General features: G+C 52.6%; 1 protein-coding gene across 1 annotated transcript in view; it reads right to left on the bottom strand.

Annotated features, from left to right (window-relative positions):
* HMCN2 (hemicentin 2) overlaps nt 1-22361 on the bottom strand; it is a 150051-nt gene that overhangs the window by 86766 nt on the left and 40924 nt on the right. The window contains exons 16-22 of the mRNA XM_064490616.1: nt 16428-16616; nt 15919-16014; nt 15511-15638; nt 13015-13159; nt 9452-9564; nt 9166-9325; nt 7964-8129 (exon numbers count right to left, since the gene is read on the bottom strand). Of these exons, the coding sequence (XP_064346686.1) occupies nt 7964-8129; nt 9166-9325; nt 9452-9564; nt 13015-13159; nt 15511-15638; nt 15919-16014; nt 16428-16616 (997 nt within the window). The remainder of the gene's footprint in view (nt 1-7963; nt 8130-9165; nt 9326-9451; nt 9565-13014; nt 13160-15510; nt 15639-15918; nt 16015-16427; nt 16617-22361) is intronic.

Below are 22361 nucleotides of genomic sequence, written 5' to 3'. Positions count from 1 at the left end.
GTACTTATCCCTCATAGGGTTGTCCAGAGAACTGAAAGACCTAATCCACAGCACCGTGCCTGGAACAGAGAGGTACTCAACAAAGGTCAGCTGTTACCATGGTGACGACACTGCATCCATAACAATACACAATGCAGTTTTGCATTAAAACTCTTATATAAATGGCATCATGTGTATGTATGTGGTTCTAACTCATTAATTTTTCACTGCTGTATAGTAGTCTTTTGTGTGAGCATACCACAATTTATTAATTTGTTCCCTTTTTGGTGAACATTTAAACAGTTCTTTCTTTCCTCCCTCCCTCACTTCTTTCACCAGAGTTCCCTGCACACTGATGTATGTGCCCCCCAAGCACAGGAGCAGGACTCCTGGCCACAGGCTCACGCACCGTCAGCTCTCACAGTTAGAGACGCCATCATCCCCCCTGTAGGGCAGGGCTTTATCAGAACCTTCCAGCTGAATGTGAAACATGCAAACTCCCAGGCCCCACTAGAGACTGATTTGGGGGGAGGCTGGAACTGGGGTTCTACCAAGGCCCCAGGTGGCTCTAAGCACTAGCCCAGGTCACAAGGAAGTGCCCCGTCCCGAGAAGCAGCCCAGCGGAGCAGGTGGAAGCAGGGCTTTGACAGCAAGTGGCCTCTGCATGCCGCCATTTGGCCTTTTGCAGGCTGATCTTAGGCCAAGGACTCCACCTCCCTAAACCTCAGTGTCCTCATCTGGGGTCACGGGAGACGGTACATATGACGTGACATGATGCGCACAAAGCCCACGGTGCCTAGGACATATGAAGTGCTCAATAAACGGCCCTGCTGTTAATAAAATCCCTGCCCCAATCAACGTGTCTGTGTGTTTGCTCCCGAGGCCCCAACCAGCGGGGCAGCCCTAAGTAGATCCCCTCATCTGTCAAAGTGGAAGAAAAAGGGGGAAAACACCACACAGATGTTTATTTGTCCCAGTGACAAGTAAACATTCCCCCTGCGTGGCTCCACTCCCCCGGCTTGGCTTTACTCATCCACAGTTGTTGTTGTTGTTGTTGTTGTTGTTTAAGTTAATTAATGTTGACATCCACCAAATACGAGCCAAATCAGTTTGAGGCTGAAACATACACATTCAATCACACTCAGAGGAAGGGACACAGTTCCTTCGGTGACTTTGCTACAAACCTGGACTAGCCCAGCAGGGACACGTGGGTCAGCTGAAAGAGGTCTAGGCTAGGCACTGGAGTTCTGGATCTAACATCCAGTTTGGCTATATGCTGTGCAACTCCAGGCAGGACAGTCGGTGTCTCTAAACCCCAGTTTATTTATATTTGAAAAGACAGCTCTGAACTCCTTGATCTCAGAGTTGCAGTCTGGTTTTTCTAAGAACTTTAGAGACCACAGAACCCCTTACTCCCTCCCTCACCTATCTCTTAAAAGGGTAGGAAGTGGGAGCTTCTGGGGAAAAAAAAATAATGAAAGAAACTTCCAAAAGTGGAAACAATTTTCAACAATAAAAGTAGGCATCTTGTCTTTCTCAGGATGAGCCCCAGGTCATTTCCTAGAAAGGAAATGCTGCTCAATACACCCAAAGGAGGAAATGGAAAGGGAGGCCCATCTTACAGATGGACAAGCTGAGGCCCACAGAGCCCTGGCCACAGTGGCTTGTGACCACCTGTCCACCGGGCCCCAAGAAGACACATCCCCTTCTGTCTTATTTGCCTTTGCATCCCCAGAACCTAGCCCAGACCTGGCACAGAGCAAACACCACTCTGATGAGATGTTGGGAAAAAATAAAGCAGCAGCCACGGGCCCTGGGGCCAGCGGGACAGGACCTGGAGTCCTGGGGGTTCCAGGACAGCCCTTCCGTCACCTATGCCCCGCTCTTTCCACATCCCAAGACTCCTTGAGGTTTGGGGGCTGCAGCCGGGGGAGGGGAGGTGCAGGCAAGAGAGAGGTGGGAGGAAGTGGGGAGGGCTCTACTGCTGTGTGCGTGTGGTGTCATTAGCGGCAGCCTCTCCATCGCCGCGAGAGCAGACAGATGGCTCTGTGTGGAGCCCAGATGAAAACACAGAGAAGTTCGAGGGGAATTTCCTGTTTATGACATCCACTGGGCTCGAGCCTTTGCTGTTGGCTGTAAGGTTCACGCAGCCACGCAGATGTTGGGGGACGCTGGGGGAGACTCAGGAGTGGACCACTTACCCTGCCGGGTCCCCTGGGTCCCGCGAGCTCCAAGGGGGATGTACCTGCCCACTGAGGCCAAAGGGCATCTGATAGAAAGTGCAAATCCCCAGGCTGCACCTTCACTACAACCCTGCTTGGGGTCACCTCTCCAGCTCCTCTGTGGCTCAGGGAAGCCACCCGTGCTGCCCCAGGTGGATCCCTGCTCTCAGTTTTATGCTCCTGGAGTCAGTGGGGCATTTATCACACCTGTAATCACCTGTCACCGTCTGATGGCACCGTGAGGGGCGGGGCCAGGTGTGCCCGGGTTCCTGCCATGTCCCCAGCCCTCAGCACAGGCACTGCCCCCACAGAAGCCTTCCCTGATGGATCCAGGCAGGTGACACTTCCCTGGAGCCCAATTCAGCTAAATGCTCATTCATTCATTCATTCATTCACTCATTCATTCATTCACTCATCTGACAAAGAGCCACAGGGTTCAAGGTGGCCCAGCTGCCGCTGGGGTGGAGGAAATGCTCCCTGTCCTCAGGCTGCTCAGAGTCTGGGTGGTGTATGTGCACCCAGTCCCTCCTCCTGTGTCCCGTGCTCATCCTGCTGCCCCTGTTTCTAAAGGGCACATCCAACCTCATCAGGCTGGCAGAGCCTTCCGGGAGGAGCGTCAGTGGCTGCCGAATGAACAGCACGCCGTGCAGTGCCGAGCCCACCAGAAACTGATTCTCACCCACAGCACGTGGTCAGGACAGATGCCCACCACACGTCAATGGATGCTGGGTGCGTGTCTGCTGGGTTGGGGTGGGGTCTGAGCCTGAGGCAGGGTTCCTTCCCTCCCCGCCACCAGCACCAATCAACCTGGAGGGCGTCTCCATCCACCAGTGGCCTCTCTGACCCTCACCTCCTTGCTGGGGCTCACCCACATCATAGCCCCTTGTAAGGAAGCCCCAAACAGGAGCCCCAAGCTGGAGCAGTTTAGGGAAAGGGGCCTAGTGCTAACCAAAGGGCCAAGCACAGTGTATGAGAGGGAGGGAGGACACACCACCCGGGAGCTCGTGTAACGTAAATCCAGGGATGCTAACAGCGACGGCTGTCAATGCTTGAGCGCTTCCTGTGTCCCATGGCACAGCTAAGCCCTTTCACACATTCTCACCTGAAACTCCCAACAGCCAAACCCGCAAGGCAGGCAGGTCCTACTGTCACCACCCACTTCTGCAGATGAGAAAATTGAGACCCAGAGAGATGAAATCCTGACGTCCACGGCCACCCCGTGGTCAGGGCAGAACTGGGACTCTGCAATCAAGCTCCCCACCATTTTGGTGACCTCAATGTTCAGCTCAGAAATTTATTTCACTTGAATGTTCCCCAGAAAGAGGGCTATTGGCCATGGGCTGGCAAGACTGACCTCAGAGCCACCAAGCCAGGCATCAGCATGCGCTGTGAGGACCCACCGAGGCAAAGGCCCCATGGGGGGCCCTGGGCGGTCCCTGCCACACTGCTGGCTCCCGGGGATGGGGCAGCTTTTCTCCGGAATCACCAGAACCCAGCTGCAGCCCCCACCCCTCCACTGGGCCAGGAGATGGAGTGGGTGTGCTGACTGCCCCGCACCACCCTCGGGGACGCTCCGTCCTCTCACTGTCCCCTCCCCTCCCCTGGATGGTTTGGCCCCGTGTGGGACCCTGGCTGGCTGCCCCAGGGAGCCAGAGCCGGAGCCAGGAGCACTCGCAGCTGTCCCAGCTACACATCAGAACCACAAACAAACACTGTTGCCTAGAAACGCCGCCTCGCCCCAGCATCCCTGGGCTGAATCATGGGGCCAGAGCCCCTAGGCACTCTCTGGCCATCATTGCCTGTCCAACCCTTTCATTTCTCAGATGGGAAGACTGAGGCCCAGAGAGGGGAAGGGCCTTGCTCAAGCTCGCGCAGGGAGTCGGGGGTGGGGGGGCTGGGATGGGAACCCCAGGTCTCCTGCCACCTGATGTCATTCACACCAGAGCTGGGATCTTCTCTCTCCCAGGCTGCTCTGGCACAGTCCTGAGCCCATGAGATCCTCAGTAAATCCTGCTGACTCCAATTCTGAATTCACAACTTGGATGGTCCTTCCACAAACAGTCCCACAGGGTGAGAAGCACCCAGGGCCCATTCCCACCCTCGGACGCAGTCGTTCCCTTTTGGGGCTACATCCCCAAGGAAACGACCCAGAAGATAAAGAGAAGCATTTGAGCAAAGATGTTCCAACAGCCCGATTTATTACCGCCAAAAACTAGCAACGGAGCATCTGCCCCAAACAGAGGAAGAGCTTAGCAACCGTGAGAGCTAAACGCCCTGGAATGTTCTTTCGCCCTTTAAATGAAAATTTATGACATGGGCCAGGATGAATCTAGAAAATGGGTAAATGGAGGAAAAAAATCAATGATGAGGGCGGAATAGAAGATGCCCTAAGTTTAACTGTATAGAAGCACCTGCATGAACACACTGGGAGGGGCGTGGACACAGGCAGGTGGCTGAGAGTTTCATGGGGACAGAAGCTCCTCCTGTGTTTTCTTTCCATTAGGACTTTCTGACTCAGGAGAGCAAGGCTCCCTGAGTTCAGAATATTCTCTAGAATCTCCAGAGAGAGTAGGGACCAGACTGGCCCTGGCCCAGAAACCTGATATGTGTGTGTCTACGTGTTGTCCTGTTTGGATCTCTGGTGTGTCTGTGTGCATGTCCATGCATTTGTGACTGTGTTTGTGTGCATGTCCACATGTATTCATGTCGACGTGTGTCTGTGCATGGGTGTGCATGTTAAGGCCCAGCCCTGGGAGTCGGAAGGTCAGGATCCCAGGTCCCCACACCCCATGGCTTCTGTTTCCCCCTCAGCGCTCAGGGCATGATGTCATTCACCCCAGCCACCTCGAGGATGGCCGGCAGGAGAAGAGGGCCACCCTTTGTCCAAACAGAGATGGAGGAGGCCTCAGAGGCTCAGGCCAAGGTCAGCACAGGACCAGGAGAAACAGGCCCCAGGCCACCACGGGGTAGGTTTGGGCCTTCCATCCCCAAGGACAGCGGAGGGGGCCACTGCAGAAGAGGGGGCAGCTCAACCAGCAGAAGGAGCACTGAGTCCAGAGGGAGAGGAAGAGATGGAGGAGGAAGCCGAGGAAGAGGAGCAGACAAGACAGCAAGGCCATCCCCTGGCACCGCCACTGCTCAATGTGTGTTTTCCATGGGTTTTTTACACCTGTATTTTCTGGCTGAATGGCTGTGGGACTAAGAGGAGCTGTGTGTCTGGGAGAAAACTGAGCTTTGTTCTGTGTGGGGAAGTGGTCAGAGTGCCACAGGGAGGCCCAGAGAACCACAGGGACCCAGAGCCTGCAAATGAAGTTCAAATACAATCAAAAGTTAATGAGCAACAGATGACTGGATAAAGATGTGGTCTATATATACAGTGGAATATTATTCAGCCATAAAAAAGAATGAAATAATGCTATTTGCAGCAACATGGATGGACCTAGAGATAATCATATTAAGTAAATCAGACAGAGAAAGACAAATAGCACATGATGTCACTTATATGTGGAATCTAAAGAAAGATACAAATTTATTTACAAATCAGAAATAGACTCATGGACATAGAAAACAAACTATAGTTACCAAAGGGGAAGGGGAGGGGAGGGATAAATTAGGAGTTTGGGATTAACAGACACACACTACTATATATAAAATAGATAAACAACAAGGACCTACTGTACAGCACAAGGAACATAATCAATTTCTTGTAATAAGCTATAATGGAAAAGAATCTGAAAATATATGTATGTATATGCATAACTGAATCATTTTGCTGTACATCTGAAACTAACATTGTAAATCAACTACACTTCAATAAAAAATAAAATTAAAAAATATTAAATTTTTTTAAAAAGCTGATGAGGTTATTCACAATCACCAACAAGTGGAAATAACCCCAACATCCACCAACTGGTGAATAAACGGACAAAGGAGGTCTATGTACATGGTGGAATATTATTCAGCCACGAAAAAGAATGAAGTTCTGACACCTGCTACAACAAGCATGAACTGCAAAAATGTGATGGTACGTGAAAGAAGCCAGGCACAAAAAGCCACAGAGTGTATGATTCCATTTATGTGAAATGTCCAGAATAGATAAATCCAAAGAAAGCAGAGAAGTGGTTGCCAGGGGCTGGGCTGGGTGGGGTAGGAATGGGGAGTGGCTGCCAATGAGTGTGGGTTTTTTTCTTTTATTTTTCTTTTTCTTATTTTGGAGTGGGGGATGCTGGAAATGTTTTAGAATTGACTGTAGTGATGGCTGTACAACTGAATTTACTAAAAAAAAAAAACAACATAGGATTGTACAGCATGTGAATTCTATCTCAAAAAAGCTTTTATATTTGAAGAAGTAGGTAAGAATTTAAATGAGATAGACATGATGATGATAATTTTTTAAAAGCTGGAAATGATGCTTTAGTTTATAGCAGCAGCAGGAAAATGATACCAGAGGGAGTGATTTTCCAGCATCGCACATCCATCACTGTATCTCAAGGGCAGTATTTAAAGTGTCCACTTTACAGATGGAGAAACAGGCCAAGAGGAACCGGTGGCCACCTGAGACCACACGACTAACACAGAACCAGCTGGGATCCACACTCAGATGTGATGAACTCCGGGGTCTGAGCCCTTCACCCCAGCCCCCGCAACCCCAGGCATATTTCCCTCCCCTTTTAGATAAACTCCCAGAATCTTGTAAATCTCAAGAGAAGGCCATAAGCCAGCAAGAAGTGGAGAGGGCAAGAAAGAGGAACAGAACAAAACTGTAGGATTGCAAAAGCAGCTCTCACAAATTTATGGTTCCTGGCTGATCTATTAACTCATCACAACAAGGAGGGGTGAACAAATGGGAATTGTGGTTCCCCATTTCAGTAACAAGTCAAAAATAAAAACGCACCCGCTGGTGGCTGCCTAGCCAAGGAACTAGGACCAGGCTTTCTGGGAAGAGATGCAGGCTCCCCGGCCCCCACCCACCCCACCCCGACCCGCGACCTGGAGCTGCAGGGGCACCAAAGGGCTTGCTTTCAGGTGCGCAGCTTCAAGGACTGGGAGCGCTCACCCACCAAACAGATGTTCCGAGAGGCAGAGTCCCATATGTGGGGGTCGGGGGGTGGGGGTTGCACCGCAGGCTGCTCTGAGACCTCCTCCGTCTGGAACTTGTCAAAGACCTCGCCAGGACTGATGTCACCAGCCAGAGCTACCCTCTCTCCCCCTTCCCCTTCAAAGGTCAAGGGCCGCAGGAATTTTGAGGCCTCCTTGTCTGGAATCAACCCGCCCCACGCCCTGTCTGGGGTCGGGATACGCCCTGGCTTTGAAGGACACCCAAGCCAGCCTCCTCCCTCTCCACCCACTCCCAGGACCCCTGAAAGCCCAGCCGCCAGGCACCTGAGCTGCGGGTCAGGTGAGGAGTCAGGACACTGTTCCAGCCATGGTGTTACTCATTTCTAGCTGAGTGACAGCGAGCAGCTCAGTCCACACCACCTCGCTGAGCCTCAGTTCCGCTCGGACAACAAGGGCTGCTGTGCAGATTGAAGGAGGTCCTGCACGCAGCGCCCTGCGGCCAGCACGTGAAGCACAGTGCGTGTTATTCCCGAGGGCCTCACCCCTCTGAAGGGCACCCATGCTCCCTCGGTGGCCCTTGCATCCCCCTGAGAGTGTCCACAGGATCCCACACATCAGCTGGGTCACTCATCACCTTGAGGTCAGTTTTCTCAAACCCCAAGCTCTGCCCATCCCCAGGCCCGAGGCCACATGACTGGGGTTACCTGTCGGTGATGGGAGGCACAGGGCGGGAGTCCTTGGTCCAGGTGACCAATGGGGGTGGGGTGCCCTGGGCCTCGCAGTCCAGGGTCACCTCATCACCAGCCTTGGCTGTGACCCTCAGAGGCTTGTCTGCGTCATGTGACCCGTTCACAAGGATCCTGGGCCTGGCTGTTGGCAGAAGCATCAGGGACTGTGAGCAGAGTAGGGAACCAGGGATGGGGCCCAGAGGGGACCAGCATGGCTCCCCCAGGCAGCTGAGGTGGTACTGCCCCCGGGGAGGTACAGAAGGTGGGTGGTCTCTGTTATAACGAGGGAGTGTAAGTTTCGGGGTGGGCCCAGATCCGATGGTTCCCCCAGTCTCCCCCTACCTGTCCACAACCATCCTCCCTCTGAAAGCTTATCTTGCTTTGATGACCCTGGAATGGTCCTCCCACCCCAGTGTCTCCACTCCTCTAGCTTCTTTCTGTCTGGTTTCCCTTCCCCAGGGACATTCTGGCAGGTTCTGTCCTCCCTTCTCTCCCTCAATCATCTCAAATATTCTCAGGAATAAATGGGATCAATCACCAGATGATGCCCAATCTCCCTGTGCTTGAGGTCCCAGGGGAACACTGGTTCCAAACAGCTCAATATACAACTAATTACTTAATCACAGCTGTGATGGGGGCTTTAAAGAGGACTTTCCAGAGAGTTCACAGCAAAGTGATTTGACTCAGCTGAGGGGCAAGAGAGCCGAGATCTGACTTATGGGAGAAGTCAGCGGGGCCAAGAGGTGAGGAGGGAATGGCATTCCAACAGAAGGAACTGCATGTGCAAAAGCCCTGAGGCAGGATGGATCGTTTAAGAAATTGAAAGGAAGCCAGAGGATCTGGGCACAAAGTGTCAGGGAGAAGGGTGGGTGAGAGGGCTGCCAAGGTGGGAGGGGGTCTGGTGTAGGGCCTTGTGTCTTTCCAACGCTTGTTAATTCCCTCCATCTGGTTACAGAGGGCTGAGTTGGAACCACTCTTAGTACCATGAGCATGCTCATACTGCTGGGATCAGTGCCATGAGGGAGGACAGCTTTGGTCTGCATGCCCTTCAGATGGAAAGAATTGAGAGATAGGGTTGACGGGGTGCAAAGAAGATGCAGGTAAGGTCAGACTGTTCATGCCCTTGTACCCCACGCCTCCCAAGTCCCTCTCCCAAGACAGGAGCGGCCATCACTCACTGTTGACAGAAAGCCACATCTCCTGGCTGGAGAAGCCCACGGCGTTGGTGGCCGTGCAGACATAGGCCCCTGCATCCTGGGCAGATGGCCGGGTGATGAGCAGGGTGCCATCCTTGCTCACATTGTAGTGGGGATTCCTGGAGGCCAGGGCATTGGTTTCCTGCGGTAGATCACAGGTGACATCAGCAGAATCCACACTCCACTGCGGCAGTCTGCATCATTTCTCTCCCCATGATGCACTGGGCCTATCTCTGTCATTACCTTTATGGTAACAGCCTTCGCCTACCTTGGTCCAGGTGATGGTGGGGGTGGGAACTCCTGAGGCTACACAGGGGAGAGAGGCTGGAACCCCTTCACTGGTGATATGGTGGGTGGCAGTGGGCTGGATTCTAGGTGGCACTTTTTAAAACAAACCAATTTCATAAACCAAAGATCAGAAGAACATTATTCACAATAGTCAAAAGGTGGAAACAATCCAAATATCCATCCATCAAAGGATGATGGGTAAACAGAATATGGTGTGTATATATGGAATATTATTCAGCCTTAAAAAGGAATAAATGTCTGATAATATACTACAACATGGATGAACTTTGAAAATATGATGCTAAGTGACATAAACCAGACACAAAAGGACAAACATTGTATGATTCCACTAATATCAGATGCCTAGAACAAGCAAGTTCATAGAGACAGAAGTAGAATGGTGGTTGCCAGGGGCTGGGGGAGGGGAAAATGGGGAGTTAGTGCTTAATCAGGGATGGCACCCTGGTCATGAGGTGGAAAGCCCCATGAAAAAGATGGCAGAACCCCCAGGCAGGGCCACTACCCTCCTGCCAGCACCATTCAGTTCCCTGGCCCTGCGCCATTATCTTGCTTTTTAAAATCTGAAGCAGCTTACTTCTAGGAAGGCAGAACTTATCCCTAAGATTCTATTGGCTCCCTGAGCTAATTCCTGATTGGTCAATTTCCCTCACTCTTGATTGGCCCATTTCCCTCACTCCTGATTGGTCCATTTCTACAAAGCTTGTTCCTAATTAGTCACCTTTGTTACACCTTATTTGCATATGATGTTACAAAATGTTGCAAAGTCTAGTCTGGTAGCCTATAAAAGCCTGTGTAAACCTACCGACGGGGTCCAAAGCTTAGAGTATTAACTTCTCTGGCCCTGCTGGCATAATAAACCTGAGATCTCCAACCCTCTGAGTGCTGCTTGGTCTCTTGCCCAGATCCAGGTTGCTGTCACAACTGAGCTATAATACTGAGCTATAACACACTTTGCTGCAACAGTCATAGAGTTTCAACTTGGGAAGATGAAAAAGTTCTGGAGACAGATGGTGGTGCTGGTTGTGGAAAAGTGTCCCACTGAGTTAAAAAACCCATCCTGAAACTGTGCCCCATGGGGTTAACAGAAACTGGCAACTAACAGAAATTCCTGAGCTTGTCTTATAGCTGGTTAAAATCCCCTCTGCTTGAGCCTGGCTTTGCTGAACGAGCTAGCTTAATTGTTTTGATGCAAATTGCATGCCCTGTAAGCTTCATGTAGCCTAAACAATAAGATGTTTACTCCAGTTGTTTTCTAAGAACTTGAAGACAGCTGGGTCTAGTTTGAGCTCAAGCTAGCTAAGACTGGTTGGGACCATCGACCCTAAAACTGGGCCCTGGGCAGGTGTCTGATGAATGACCTTTAGATATCAGAGGGCCAAAAACTCCACCCTCCGATCACGCTAGGCACCTCCACTTTTCAATATGCATCCCATGAAGAAGCAAGTAACACAGATACACCTGCACAGAACACCCGTGACCTCACCTTTTTCCTACCTGCAATTTCCTTTCCCCACGCCTGAGACCACCCTGCCTCTTTATCCTGTAAATATCCCAAGCCCCTCACCTTCCAAGAGGCAGATCTGAGACCCGTTCTCCTATCTCCTTGCTTGGCTGCCTCGTGAATAAACTCCCTTTGCTGCAAATCTGTGTCTCAGCGTTTCGTCTTGACTGTTGGACAAACAAACCTGGTGGCACAACTATGTGAAAGCCACTTATGCCGCTGAAAGGTACACTTAGAAATGGTTAAAATGGTAAGTACTATGTTATGTGCATTTTACCGTGATAAAAAAATTTTTTTAACAGGAGAATACAGCCATCATTGTTATAAATTCATGCCCCAGACAAAGGGCAGCCTGTGTCTAGGAACCAGCTGTGTCATTTCTTAACTCTGGAACTTTGGATAAACCACTTAATCTTTTGGTACCCATATTCCTTGATTAGCAAAAAAACTAAATTGACCTTAATTCCCTGCCCACTCTCTGGGGAGGGACAGATGAGAAATGGCAGAAAATAGTGTTCACAGGACACATTGAACTTGAAAACAAGTGCCAAATCCATCCTGAGCATCATCCAGATTTGCAGGCATTAAAATAGAAGGTGGGGAGGGGTTGGGATCTCTGAGAGGAGCGGGGGAGGGGGAACTGGCATGGAAAATTTGGGAGGGAGAGCCGGAAGCCAAGGGCTCTGACAGTAATACTCTGATCCTTTAGGGAGGGAAATGCCCTCCCAGATTCTCCCAGGTGGCCAAAGCCAGCAAGTCAATGAGTATTTGCTGGACAGAAATGAAATGAGCCAGGAGACGAGCTTGACGGCCGTCCACCTCTGCTCGGTGGGAAGTTAGTGGGTGATGCTCTCTGCAGAGGCAGCCTTCCCTGATCCTGTGATTTCGCGAGTTACCCTGCCTCTGTGTGCCTCAGCTTCCTTAACTTCAGAATGTGCAGTCTTTGAAACGCACCTCTTGGAGCAACAGAAAATTAAGTGAAACATACACAGAAGCTCTCAGAGGTCTGGCACATGACACATGGCCGACCTTTGATCACTGTTACTAATTGGAATTATGAGGAGACAGGACAGCTGGATTCTCGACCCAGCCTCCTTTTGAACCTTGGTTTTGATCCACCAAATGGGGAACAATGAGTTCTTTCTGCTCATCCCTCGGGGGGTTAATAAAGCAAAGGACACAAACAAACAGACGATATTAACATCCAAGATAAACGACAAAACATAACCAAACTTAGTTGAAACTTCTTGTCTTATGTTAAAAAGAACGGTGGTACCTGGTTGGGTGGGTGAAGGGAAGTAGGGACCCTCCAACACTGTGGGTGGGAGAGTAACTGGGCAAAATACACAAAAAGCCCTAAAAATGTGCAATCTCTGTGAGTCTAAACTCAAGTCCACATTAATAGTTTATCCTAAGGAAAGAACTGATCATGTGGGCAAAGGTGGAGCATGAGGACCTTCAGCCCAGGTGTTCATGCTGGTGAGAAACTGGACATAAGGGGACAGGTTATATACTCCTGGCTCATCCAAACAGGGGACAATGCAGTCTTAAAGGATGCTTTGAGTATTATTAACAGAAAAGTTATAATATATTGTTGCAAGAAACACTCAGGTTGCAAGACAGTAATATTATGTGGTTCCAGTTGGTTTTTAAGTATCTGTGTGTATGTGTATATAGAGAATTTATATATAATTTTTATAAAGTATATCATGTAAGAATAATTTATATACAATGTACATAAAGAATATATGTAATGTATATACATATATACCGTGTTTGTATGTTTACCTGTGCAAGCTCATGTGTGTAGAAAGTATAAAAGATACACACTGAAATGTAAAATTATTCTGGTTCTTCGTAGCTACTTTTTTTTTCCTTGTCCAATCTCTAAATATCCTAGAGTGAATATGTACTATTTGGGCAATTTTTTAAAACAAAGGTGTTCAAGATCAAGTTCCCGCCCGGGGCTTTCCCCCATCCCGTCCTGTCCCCTGTCCCGCCCCTACCACCCCAGGACTCACCCTGGACAACCAGGTCCACGTCCCTATGCTGAGAGCCCGCCGTGTTGGTGATCACACAGCTGTACCTCCCTGCGTCCTCCAACAGTGCTTGGTCAAGGTGAAGGCTGCCGTCTGCTCGGATGGAATGCCGGCTGCCAGGTGGGAGCTGGTAAGATGAGGAAGCACCAGCTTGGACCAAGGGCCCCACTCAGAACCAGCTAAGAGAGAGCCCTCCAGAAAGCGCACCGCCTGCCAGGCCAGTAGAGGGCAGCCTGGACTGAGAGGCCAGGGGTTCAGAGAAGGTAGGTGGGGGTGGATGTCACAACCACTTGGCTCCCACCACTTCCCTGAGACTTGTCCACCCCCACAGACCCTCAGAGCCAGGTGGGCCTGACCTGTGGCATACCCCACCCTACTCTCCCATGGCCGGCAAGACACCTGACCCAAGGAGGGCAAGGGAGCCTCTCCTGGTGAGGCGGAAAGCTCCATATAAAAGACGGGCAGAACCCCTAGGCAGGGCCGCTGCTCTCCTCCCAGCAGGGTCCAGTTCCCTGGCCCAGAGGCTCTGTCTCACTTTTTGCCTCTAAAGCGGCTAACTTACACCTAAAATTCTATTGGTTCCCTGAGGTCACTTCTGATTGGTTACTTCCTTCACTCCTGATTGGTTATTACTCTCACTTCTGATTGGCCCACTTCCCTAACTTCTGACTGGTTCATTATGTAGTACTTCATTTGCATGGCACTCACTCCTGATTGGTCTATTTCTACAAAGCTTGTTCCTGGTTGGTCAACTTCTGTTGTACTTTATTTGCATATGATGTTGTAAAGTGTAAAACTGGCAGCCTATAAAAGGCCTGTGTAAACCCACAGATGGGGGTCCAAAGCTTGAAGTGTTAACTCCTGTGGGCTCGCTGATGTAATAAATTTGAGTTCTCCCGCTCTCAGAGTGCTGCTTGGTCTCCTCCCTGGATCCAGGTTGCTGTCACAACTGAGCTATAACATGGAGCTGTAACACATTTTTCCGCAACATTGGGAGTACGGAGTTGGGGCCAGAGCTTGTATTGAGTAGGGTCTTGAGCTCCACACGGAGGCCACAGAGAGAAGGGATGACCTATCTGTCTGTGGGGAGTGAACAGAGCCATGCGGGGCAGAGCAGAGGTGTGGCCATGTCAGAAGTGGTCCCAGAGAGAGAAGCATCCTGATGGCTGTCCCAGTGTGTCTCTGTCAGGACCAGGGTGGGGCCTGGGGCAACCTCTGTAAAGATGTCCAGCCAGTCCATCCTTGATGAGGGGCCCAAAAACCTTTCCACCAGGCCTGAGCCTGCTTTGGGCCTCCCTGACCCTGTCCTGTGAGCCTGGCTGCACATTCTGCCCTCAGGGTCCAGGAGATCCTCCTGGCTGTTTTGGTACCAGACCCTCGGGCTGAGCGAGCTTGAGGGGGTTTCTGCTCCTTGCACTTGGCAGCTGGGCAGGCACGGGTCCACCCAGTGTCCCCATTGAGCTAAAACAGGCTCTGCGTCACTGGCCACTCCCCGTTCTGGCATGGATGAGGCCCATCGGATTATACTGAGGCAGGTGCCTCACCGCCCCAGCCCACACGCCCAGGCAGAGTCCTCCTCAGGGTCACATCTCATTACACAGACTGCAGAGGGTGTCATAGACACGATCAGTCTCCTCCAAGCCTGTACGCTCCAGAAGCAGGACCCTGTCTGCCCTGCATCAGGGCTGGGACAACGGGGCCAGGACCGGGGCGGTGGGAATAGAAAGATGCCACACAGTCACTGCCTGCCTGCATGTCCGGTGTCTGCCGTCTGCTGGGTGGGGGCACCTCTCCACAGCCTCCAGGGCAAAGGCCCCGGGATGTCCGGGGACAGGCCACAAGCACTGAAGAAAAGGGAGCTGCAAAGGAGTGAACAGGAGAGGGGAAACAGCGGAAAATAAAGAGAATCAAATCAACAGGAAGGGACAAAGCAGCCACTGTGCGCCCAGCAGTGTGCTAGGCAGCCGGGCCAGATGTTAAGCTGCACGGGTCCCACCTCTGCCCTGGAACCATCAGAGTGGGGGTGACAAGTGCGTGTGTCTGTGCCCCCACTAAACGGCTGCTCTAATGAAGCACAAGGTCCTCCGGCCAAGGACTTTGGAGGGTGAAGGATGCCATCCGTGCATTACCAGAGAAGGTTCTGGAAAGAGGCAGGAAAGAGAGGGAGGAAGGAAGAGGACATTCCAAAACAGGGGAACCGCTACATAAAATAAACCACAAGGTCCCACTGTATAGCACTGGGAACGATTCTCAGTACCTAGTAATGGCCTAGAATGACAAACAATCCGAAAAGGGACATATTTATGAGTGAATCACTATGCTGTACACCAGAAATTAACACATTGTAAATCAACTATACTTCAATAAAAAATAAATAAATAAAAATCAAGACAGAACAAAACAGGGGAACCACAGAGCGCAGGCTAAGGCGTGAAGGTGACAGCGCCTCCACCTGGGCACCAGGAGCCCAGCACTCACCGGCCGGCCGGCCTTGAGCCAGCGCCTCTCTGGGCGGGGCCTCCCAGCCAGGATGATGCAGGGCAGGGACACGGGCTGCCTCTCCAGCACTCGGACGGTGGACGCACTGCTGGCGATCTGTGGGGGGGCTGTGGGAGAGACGACAGTGTCGGACACACTGGATTCCTGTGGATGGTCATTCAGGGGACAGAGGCCCCTCTCCCCAGTGGGAGCATCAGGATTAGGGATCCTAAAGGGTCAAAGGGCACAGTTTTTGGAGCACACTGCCCAGAAAGTAGGGGTCCAGATACTCCTCTTGGAGAACCTGGCTGTGGACACACCTGTCCTAAAGGACAGGCAATCATGGGGGCCTCCCCGGGGGTGCCCGGCCTCCCCACCAAACCGTCCTCTCCAGATCCACCAGCGAACCATGTCCAGTCACGATGAGGCGGGCTTCCGCCTGCACCTTCCCAAAGACATTTTGAGCTTCACAGACATACAGGGCCTGGTCTTCAGGGACCACACCTGAGGGGCAGGAAAGAGGCAGGCCCGACTGTCAGAGCAGACCATGGCTCCAGCCTCCAAAGGCTCCAGCTCCCCAGGTGCAGACAGAGCCCTGGGCACAGCCTGGCCCTGCAGAGGTAAGACATCTGGGATGGCAGGGAGGAAACAGATGTGGGATACAGACGCCTTGGAAGGGTGAGAAGGCCTCAGTGTGCTCATGTGTAGACTGGGGATCATTTATCAAAACCTGCACCTTGTAGTGTGATTGGAGGGGTCAAGAGGTGGTGCAAAGCCAAAATATGACCCTGCATCAGCCTGACCCCAGGTCAGACCTGCTGGTCAAGGTCCTGCTCCTGGCCACCTAGTTTGGGGGCTGAGGGTATTGGAAGCCATTCTGTCTCCCTGCCCACCGTCCCTCAGCCCCAATCTCTTACTTTCAAAAAACAGCACTCCTGAATCGGGCTGCCCAGTCCTGCTGCCCCGCCTGGGCCCCATTGGCTGGCCATCTCCACGGCGCCAGGTGGCTGTCGGGGGCGGGCGGCCGGTGGCCCGGCACGCTAGGAGGGCACTCTTCCCTAGTTCCACGGTGACATCCCGGGGCAGCTCCTTCAGCTGGGGCGCGTCTGCAGGCAGATGACTGGTCAGCCACACCCCAGAGGCTGGACCCACCCAGCCCCCAGAGCACTGTTCCGAGGACTGCCTCCCTTCCCATTTCTGGAAGGTTCCTTCTCTTCCAGCCTCACCCTCGTGAACCTGGGGCTGACTCATCTCCAGGGCTCCAGGGCCAACCTGAACTTGGCAGGGTCCACCCCTGGAGAGCGCGTGGGGACAGTGAGGCAGAGGGAGTGGCCTTTGGCAGGATGAAGCTGCCCATGCACCTCCTACCCTGCATGGCATCTCGGGGACCTCGCTCTGCCCAGACATGCAGGGCAGCAACATGCCTGCTCCTGGCAGCGACACCTCCCGGGAAGCCCACCTTGGAGGGGCTGCAAGTCACGCTGGGTCACAGAAGCCCCACCGCCTCTTAGCTCCCCCACCATGTCCTCCTGGGCCACAGGAGCTTCCTCTCACTGGTGCCCTGGACTCCGGCAACCATTTCCACAACCCCAAAGAGCCAACTTCTTGGGGAGATTCTAGAACATCTTTATTTCTCTACATCCTTCTCCGCTTGCTGAACATTTTGTAATAAGCATATAAATCTCTACACAAAAATCAAAACAGGCCTATAGATAACTTGACCTTATACTTTATGGTCACAATGGGACACTTGAGAGTGAAAAGAGCATCCTTACACCGGGATGACAGACCTAAGCCAGGCCGCCCTGCGCACCTGAGTTATAAAGAAAGTTCGAATAACATACAGGGTTTATCTCCTTAATTTTTGTTCCACATGCCCCAAATCCCATGCCCTTCATACAAGGTCCACGAGTAACCACGATTAATAGTTTTTAGTGTTTCTTCCAAACTTTTTTCTAAGCATTGTCTTACTTTTATAATCAGGGAGTGGAAATAAGTTACTTCCCAAAACAGAAACTCATGCTCCTTTCCACCCTTCTGCGGGCCAGAAGCAGGTCCAACTCCAGACAGGTCCAGGCCCTGTGCCTTGCAGCTTCTGGGCACTGTCCTCAGGTCCCTGTCCTCAGACCCATGACCTGGAAGGTCCCTCGACCTGTTTGTAACCCACTGCATCCAGCACCATGGAAAACCCTCAGCCCCTTTCTTCTTGCAGTCTCTTTCCAGAAATCTCCCCTATCCATCCAAATCATGACATCAAATTTCCCTCCTGGCTTCAAGAAGTAGGGAAGTTCCAGGGAGATCCAGACACAGCTTGGAAAATCACTGCGAAGGAGGAAGACAATCTTGGACCTTAACTCAGACACCACCCGCACGCCGCTTTTCTTTCTCACTGGGGCCTGGAAGCTGCCGCAGCTCAGAACTCAAGAAAGCCTCTGATTTGGGCACTTCAGCTGGGGTTACTGGCCCTGCGGAGCCCTGGTCCTGGGGGGCATGGCTTTGCTATTCCCCCTCCCCTTTCCCGGGCCTCCAGGGCAGAGCTGAGGCTCAGGTCCAAGGCCAGGTACCCCCAGAGCCTACCTTCCCCGCTCTGCCCAACCCCCTGCAGGGCTCAGCTCAAAGCTCCCTCCTCCAGGCAGGCCTCCCACCCACTGTCTCTCTCACACTACTTCTTGACCCCCTCTGTCCTTAGCCAAACAGTCCAGCTTTATCTCCCGACTGTGGGATATCGTAGAGCGTGCTCCCTTCCCTGTTCTCCTCCCAGTCCAGTGCTTCCCTCTGAGAAGCAACAGCTGACTCGTAATAATAAGCAAATAACATGCACAAAGGGGAGCATCTGGAACAGCTACTGACAGCTATGGTGATGGTGCTTTTAGAAACATGATTTCATTCATGGTCTCAATAAACCCATGAAATGGGTATTATCACAACCCCATTTTACAGATGAGGAAACTGAGGGCCAGCGAGATTAAGGAAACAGCCTGAAACGCATATCAAAGTCAATGGCAGAGTTGGGATCAGAGCCCAGGTCTGGCTGCTGCTAAGGCCCAGGTTCTCAGCCACCGCACCTCTGCCTTCCCCCTATTACTCGGGGATAACTTGGTGCCTCTTCTGTCCTCTCCAGAGGTGAATCTCAAAGCAGCTACATTCTAGTCTCAGATCCTGCCCAGAAAATGGTGACTCAGTCTCCCGTTCAGCCATCCCCCTGTTCCTCATTGGAGCCCCCTAAATAAGGCAGGACCCCAGAACCCTGTACACCAGCGCTGAAGGTCCTCTGGTCCCCTCACTGTGCAGATGGGAGACTGAGGCCCAAGGGAGGGGTGGGGCCAGACCTGATCCTGCAGCACATGGCGGGGCCAGGCTTCCGGCCCAGGCCCCTTCCAGGGCCTCATCCTAGAGGCTCAGCCACCTCTGCTTTCAGGCTCCTAGCCCCCTCCTCACAGACTCTCAGGTGACCCTCTGCAGGGGAGGGGGCACTGTGAGGTAGCTGGCTCTACCACCATCATATTTCCCCAGGAATGGCCCTTTCTGCCTTGGCCTTGGGCGGGTTTCTGGGGCAGGAGCTGTGAATGCCCCAAGACAGGTGGACATCACAGAAGCCGCTGGGCTCCCTGGGGAGGCCCAGGTCTCATCAGCTGACAGCTGCCATGTGCCAGTGGGGCAGCAGCTCTGTGTGGGGACTCTGGAACACACAGGAAGAGAGAATAGGCCCCCTGAAGTATGCCAGCCAGCAGCCCAGGACGGGCCAGGACAGGAGGGTCTGGCCACCTTGAGGGCTGCCTCTGCCTGTCCCCACAACCCCCACCCCTGCTCCCCCCTCTTCAGAGGAGCTGAGACTGCAGTTAACAGCACCCAGCAGATGGGACCACTCCCCGCAACTCCCAGGGATTGTCTAGAGGGAAAGACACCCACAGATTCTAGGATGGCGACACCTTGACAGAAGTGACTACTTCCCTTCCTCTGACTTGGCGTCCAGGGCGAGGGACACCAGCCTGAAGGCCTGAAGCCTGGGCAGGGCCCCCACGCTGCCCCTGCCCCACTGGGGACCCAGGGTGAACCCCTTTACCGCTCTGTGCCTCGGCTTCCCCATCCAGAAAGAGGTAACTATTTTCACCCTGGTTCCAATGCTTTAAAGCTCCAGGGCTCTTTACTATTGTCTGGAGACCCTGCAGCCCCCCATCTCCTCTGCCAGCCCCCCGTTCCTGTGACTCAGAGTCCTGAGCCTGCTTGGGAAGGAGCACTGCAATCAGCGTTGACTTAGTTTGGCCAGAAGGAAGGAAGTTGGTCTCAGGCCCAAAGACTGGACAGATGGGCAGGGTGGACCATGGGAGAGGCCGGCCTCAGGCCCTGCCCTGCACTTAGAGAGAACCCCAGGGTGTCTGTGAATGAGACAAGGCTGGTGGATGGCCTCGGCACCCCCTCCTGGGGAGACTCCTTCCCCCATAGAAAGATCCTGCGGTTGGGGCTGGAGCCACAGCCCCACTGGCCAGGGCTGGAGCATGACTTTCACAGGCCTCTTTCTCCCTAAAAAAAAAAATTCTAAATTATATTTTATGGCTGTTTATAAAGACAAACCCAATCCAGGCTACATTCATTTTTATCTATTTACTATTCTTCACTTTCCTCTTCTGATGTCAAAAGAAATTCAAATCAGAACACTGTCCAGGGGCCCTAAAAGTGTCACGGTCTCTGGGCCTGGCTGCTGAGGCCTGATGGAGAAGCCGCCCGGATACTGGCCAAACCTGCCACGGAGCCGGGCTCTGTTTCTCTCCCACTGCCCCAGGCTGGCCAAAGGGTCTTCGCTCCCACAGAAGCACACCCCTGCCCCCCTGTGCATCCACCCAGCAAGCGGGGGCCTCAGGGTTGGGAACAGGAAGCAGAGATTAGAATCAGAGGAGAGAAACAGGGTTGCGTGAACACCCACTTGGCGAGAACTCCAGCAGGGCAAAGGGAACTGAGCTCAGGGAAGTTTTAAAGTAAAATAGAAAGGGCATCGAACTCGGGGAGGGGGGACCGCCCCATAGCCCAGTCACCAGCCACGTGACAAATCACCCGGCCTCACCAGGTCCTTGTCAGCCCTGCCCAGCCCATGGCCGGTCTATGGAGTATCCATTCCATTCAACCCTGGAGTGAAGCACATTATCTCATTAAATCTCTCAAGGACTTTATGAGCAAGCCTCTACTATAATCATCCCCATTTCACAGATGAGAAAATTGAGGTTCACAAAGGTAAATAGCTTGGCCGAACAAGCAGCAGGACCCAGACGTCGATCCAGGACTCTTCTCTGCCAAATGCCAGGTCCAGAGGGAATGCCAAAGCACCTTGCAGGGCGGCCCCCAAATACAGGCCCTGGCTGGCAGTACAGAAGGAGGCTGCCCTCCTTTCTGTACCCCAAATGCCACCAGGAAGCGGGTTCCCAGCTGAACAGCAGGAAGCGGGCACAGTGCCCACCCGTTCCCAGCTCTGGAAGGCTCTGCCAACCTGGCCAGGAAGGCTACACCACAGCTGTCACGCAGATGGGCAGGAAATTCAATTTCCCACCCCTGATGCCAGGCCAGCTCGCCCCAGACACACAGCTGTTGGGCCACGATCCACCCCGTCCCTGACCTGAAGGTCAGAGGCCACCAATGGCCCAGTGACCCCAGAAGCCTACTTCTGGGATGCCAGCCACCTCCTCCTCCTGACAGGAGGAAAGGGCCACAAGACCAATGGCTTGGCAGGTGAAGGGACAGGACAAGACAGGCGTGTCAGCCTGGGCCCCAAAGAAATAAGGCTTTGCTAAAAAGAAACGAGACATTCAGCAAAGGATGACTCTTGTACCAATGCCAAGAGCAGCCCTCCCTGGAGCCCCCTGTCTGCTGACCCAGGACCTTCTGACTAATCACAACCACAGTGGCATTTGGCAGCCCGCCGTGTCCCAGGTCTTTGCAGTCTCTCACTCACACAACATTCAGGAACACTTGCAGGTGAGGAGCCCGAGGCTCAGAGTGGGGAAGCAGCGTCCAAGTTCACCTGCTGGGAGCATCAGGATCAAGTCCAGGGACCAAAGGCCCAGACCCTGGGTTCAGATCTCAGCTCTGCTGCTCACCAGCTGTGTGACCTTGGCCAAGGCACTTAACCTCTCTGGGCCTTGTTTGCCCCATCTATAGAGGAGATAATGATAGAGCCCATCTCAGAGGGCTGTGAGGAGGATTTCATGTTGGTACATGAAATGTGCTTAGAGCTGGCCCTGGCACGTGGCAGATTTCATAGAAGTCTTACTTCTATTTTTATCATCAGGCTCTAAGCCTATGACTTTCCACACCCACCCCACCCTATCCAAGAGCCCAGCCACACAGTAAACTCTAGAAACGGAAAGTCTGAGCACACGACTCTCCTCCTTAAAACCTCTCACTGCCCCCGCAGAACAAAGCCCAAACTCCACCAGGCTCCCTAACCCGAGGCTGGGAGTGACCCACAGCAGGGCAGCCGCCTCGGCCTCCCCTCTCCCCACCGTCTCTACGTCCCACTTGCTACCTTGCTTCCCTTCCCGTGGGGAGGTCCCTTTGCCTGGAACACTGTTCCCCGGCTCGTCACCTGACTGCTTCTAGGCTCAGCTTAAATATTGCCTCCTCCAAGAAGCCTTCCTGGCCTCCAGTGTTGCCAGAAACAAAGAAGCCACCCACAGGCCCTGAGAATGCTACTTCTAAATGCTCTACACACTGAATATTCTAATTGTCTATTTACCATCTCTTTTCTTTTCTTTCCTTTTTTAAATTTTTTAATGGAGTTACCAGGGATTGAACCCAGGACTGGACACAGGGCCTGGCCACTTGGTGACCACGTGTCAGAGGAATAAATGATGGAGATGAAT

This window comes from Camelus dromedarius, chromosome 10 (assembly GCF_036321535.1).
Source record: "Camelus dromedarius isolate mCamDro1 chromosome 10, mCamDro1.pat, whole genome shotgun sequence".
In the NCBI taxonomy this organism is placed as follows: Eukaryota; Metazoa; Chordata; class Mammalia; order Artiodactyla; family Camelidae; genus Camelus; species Camelus dromedarius.
Note: the sequence above shows the minus strand (reverse complement) of the source record. Positions and strands in the feature narration are given on the sequence as shown.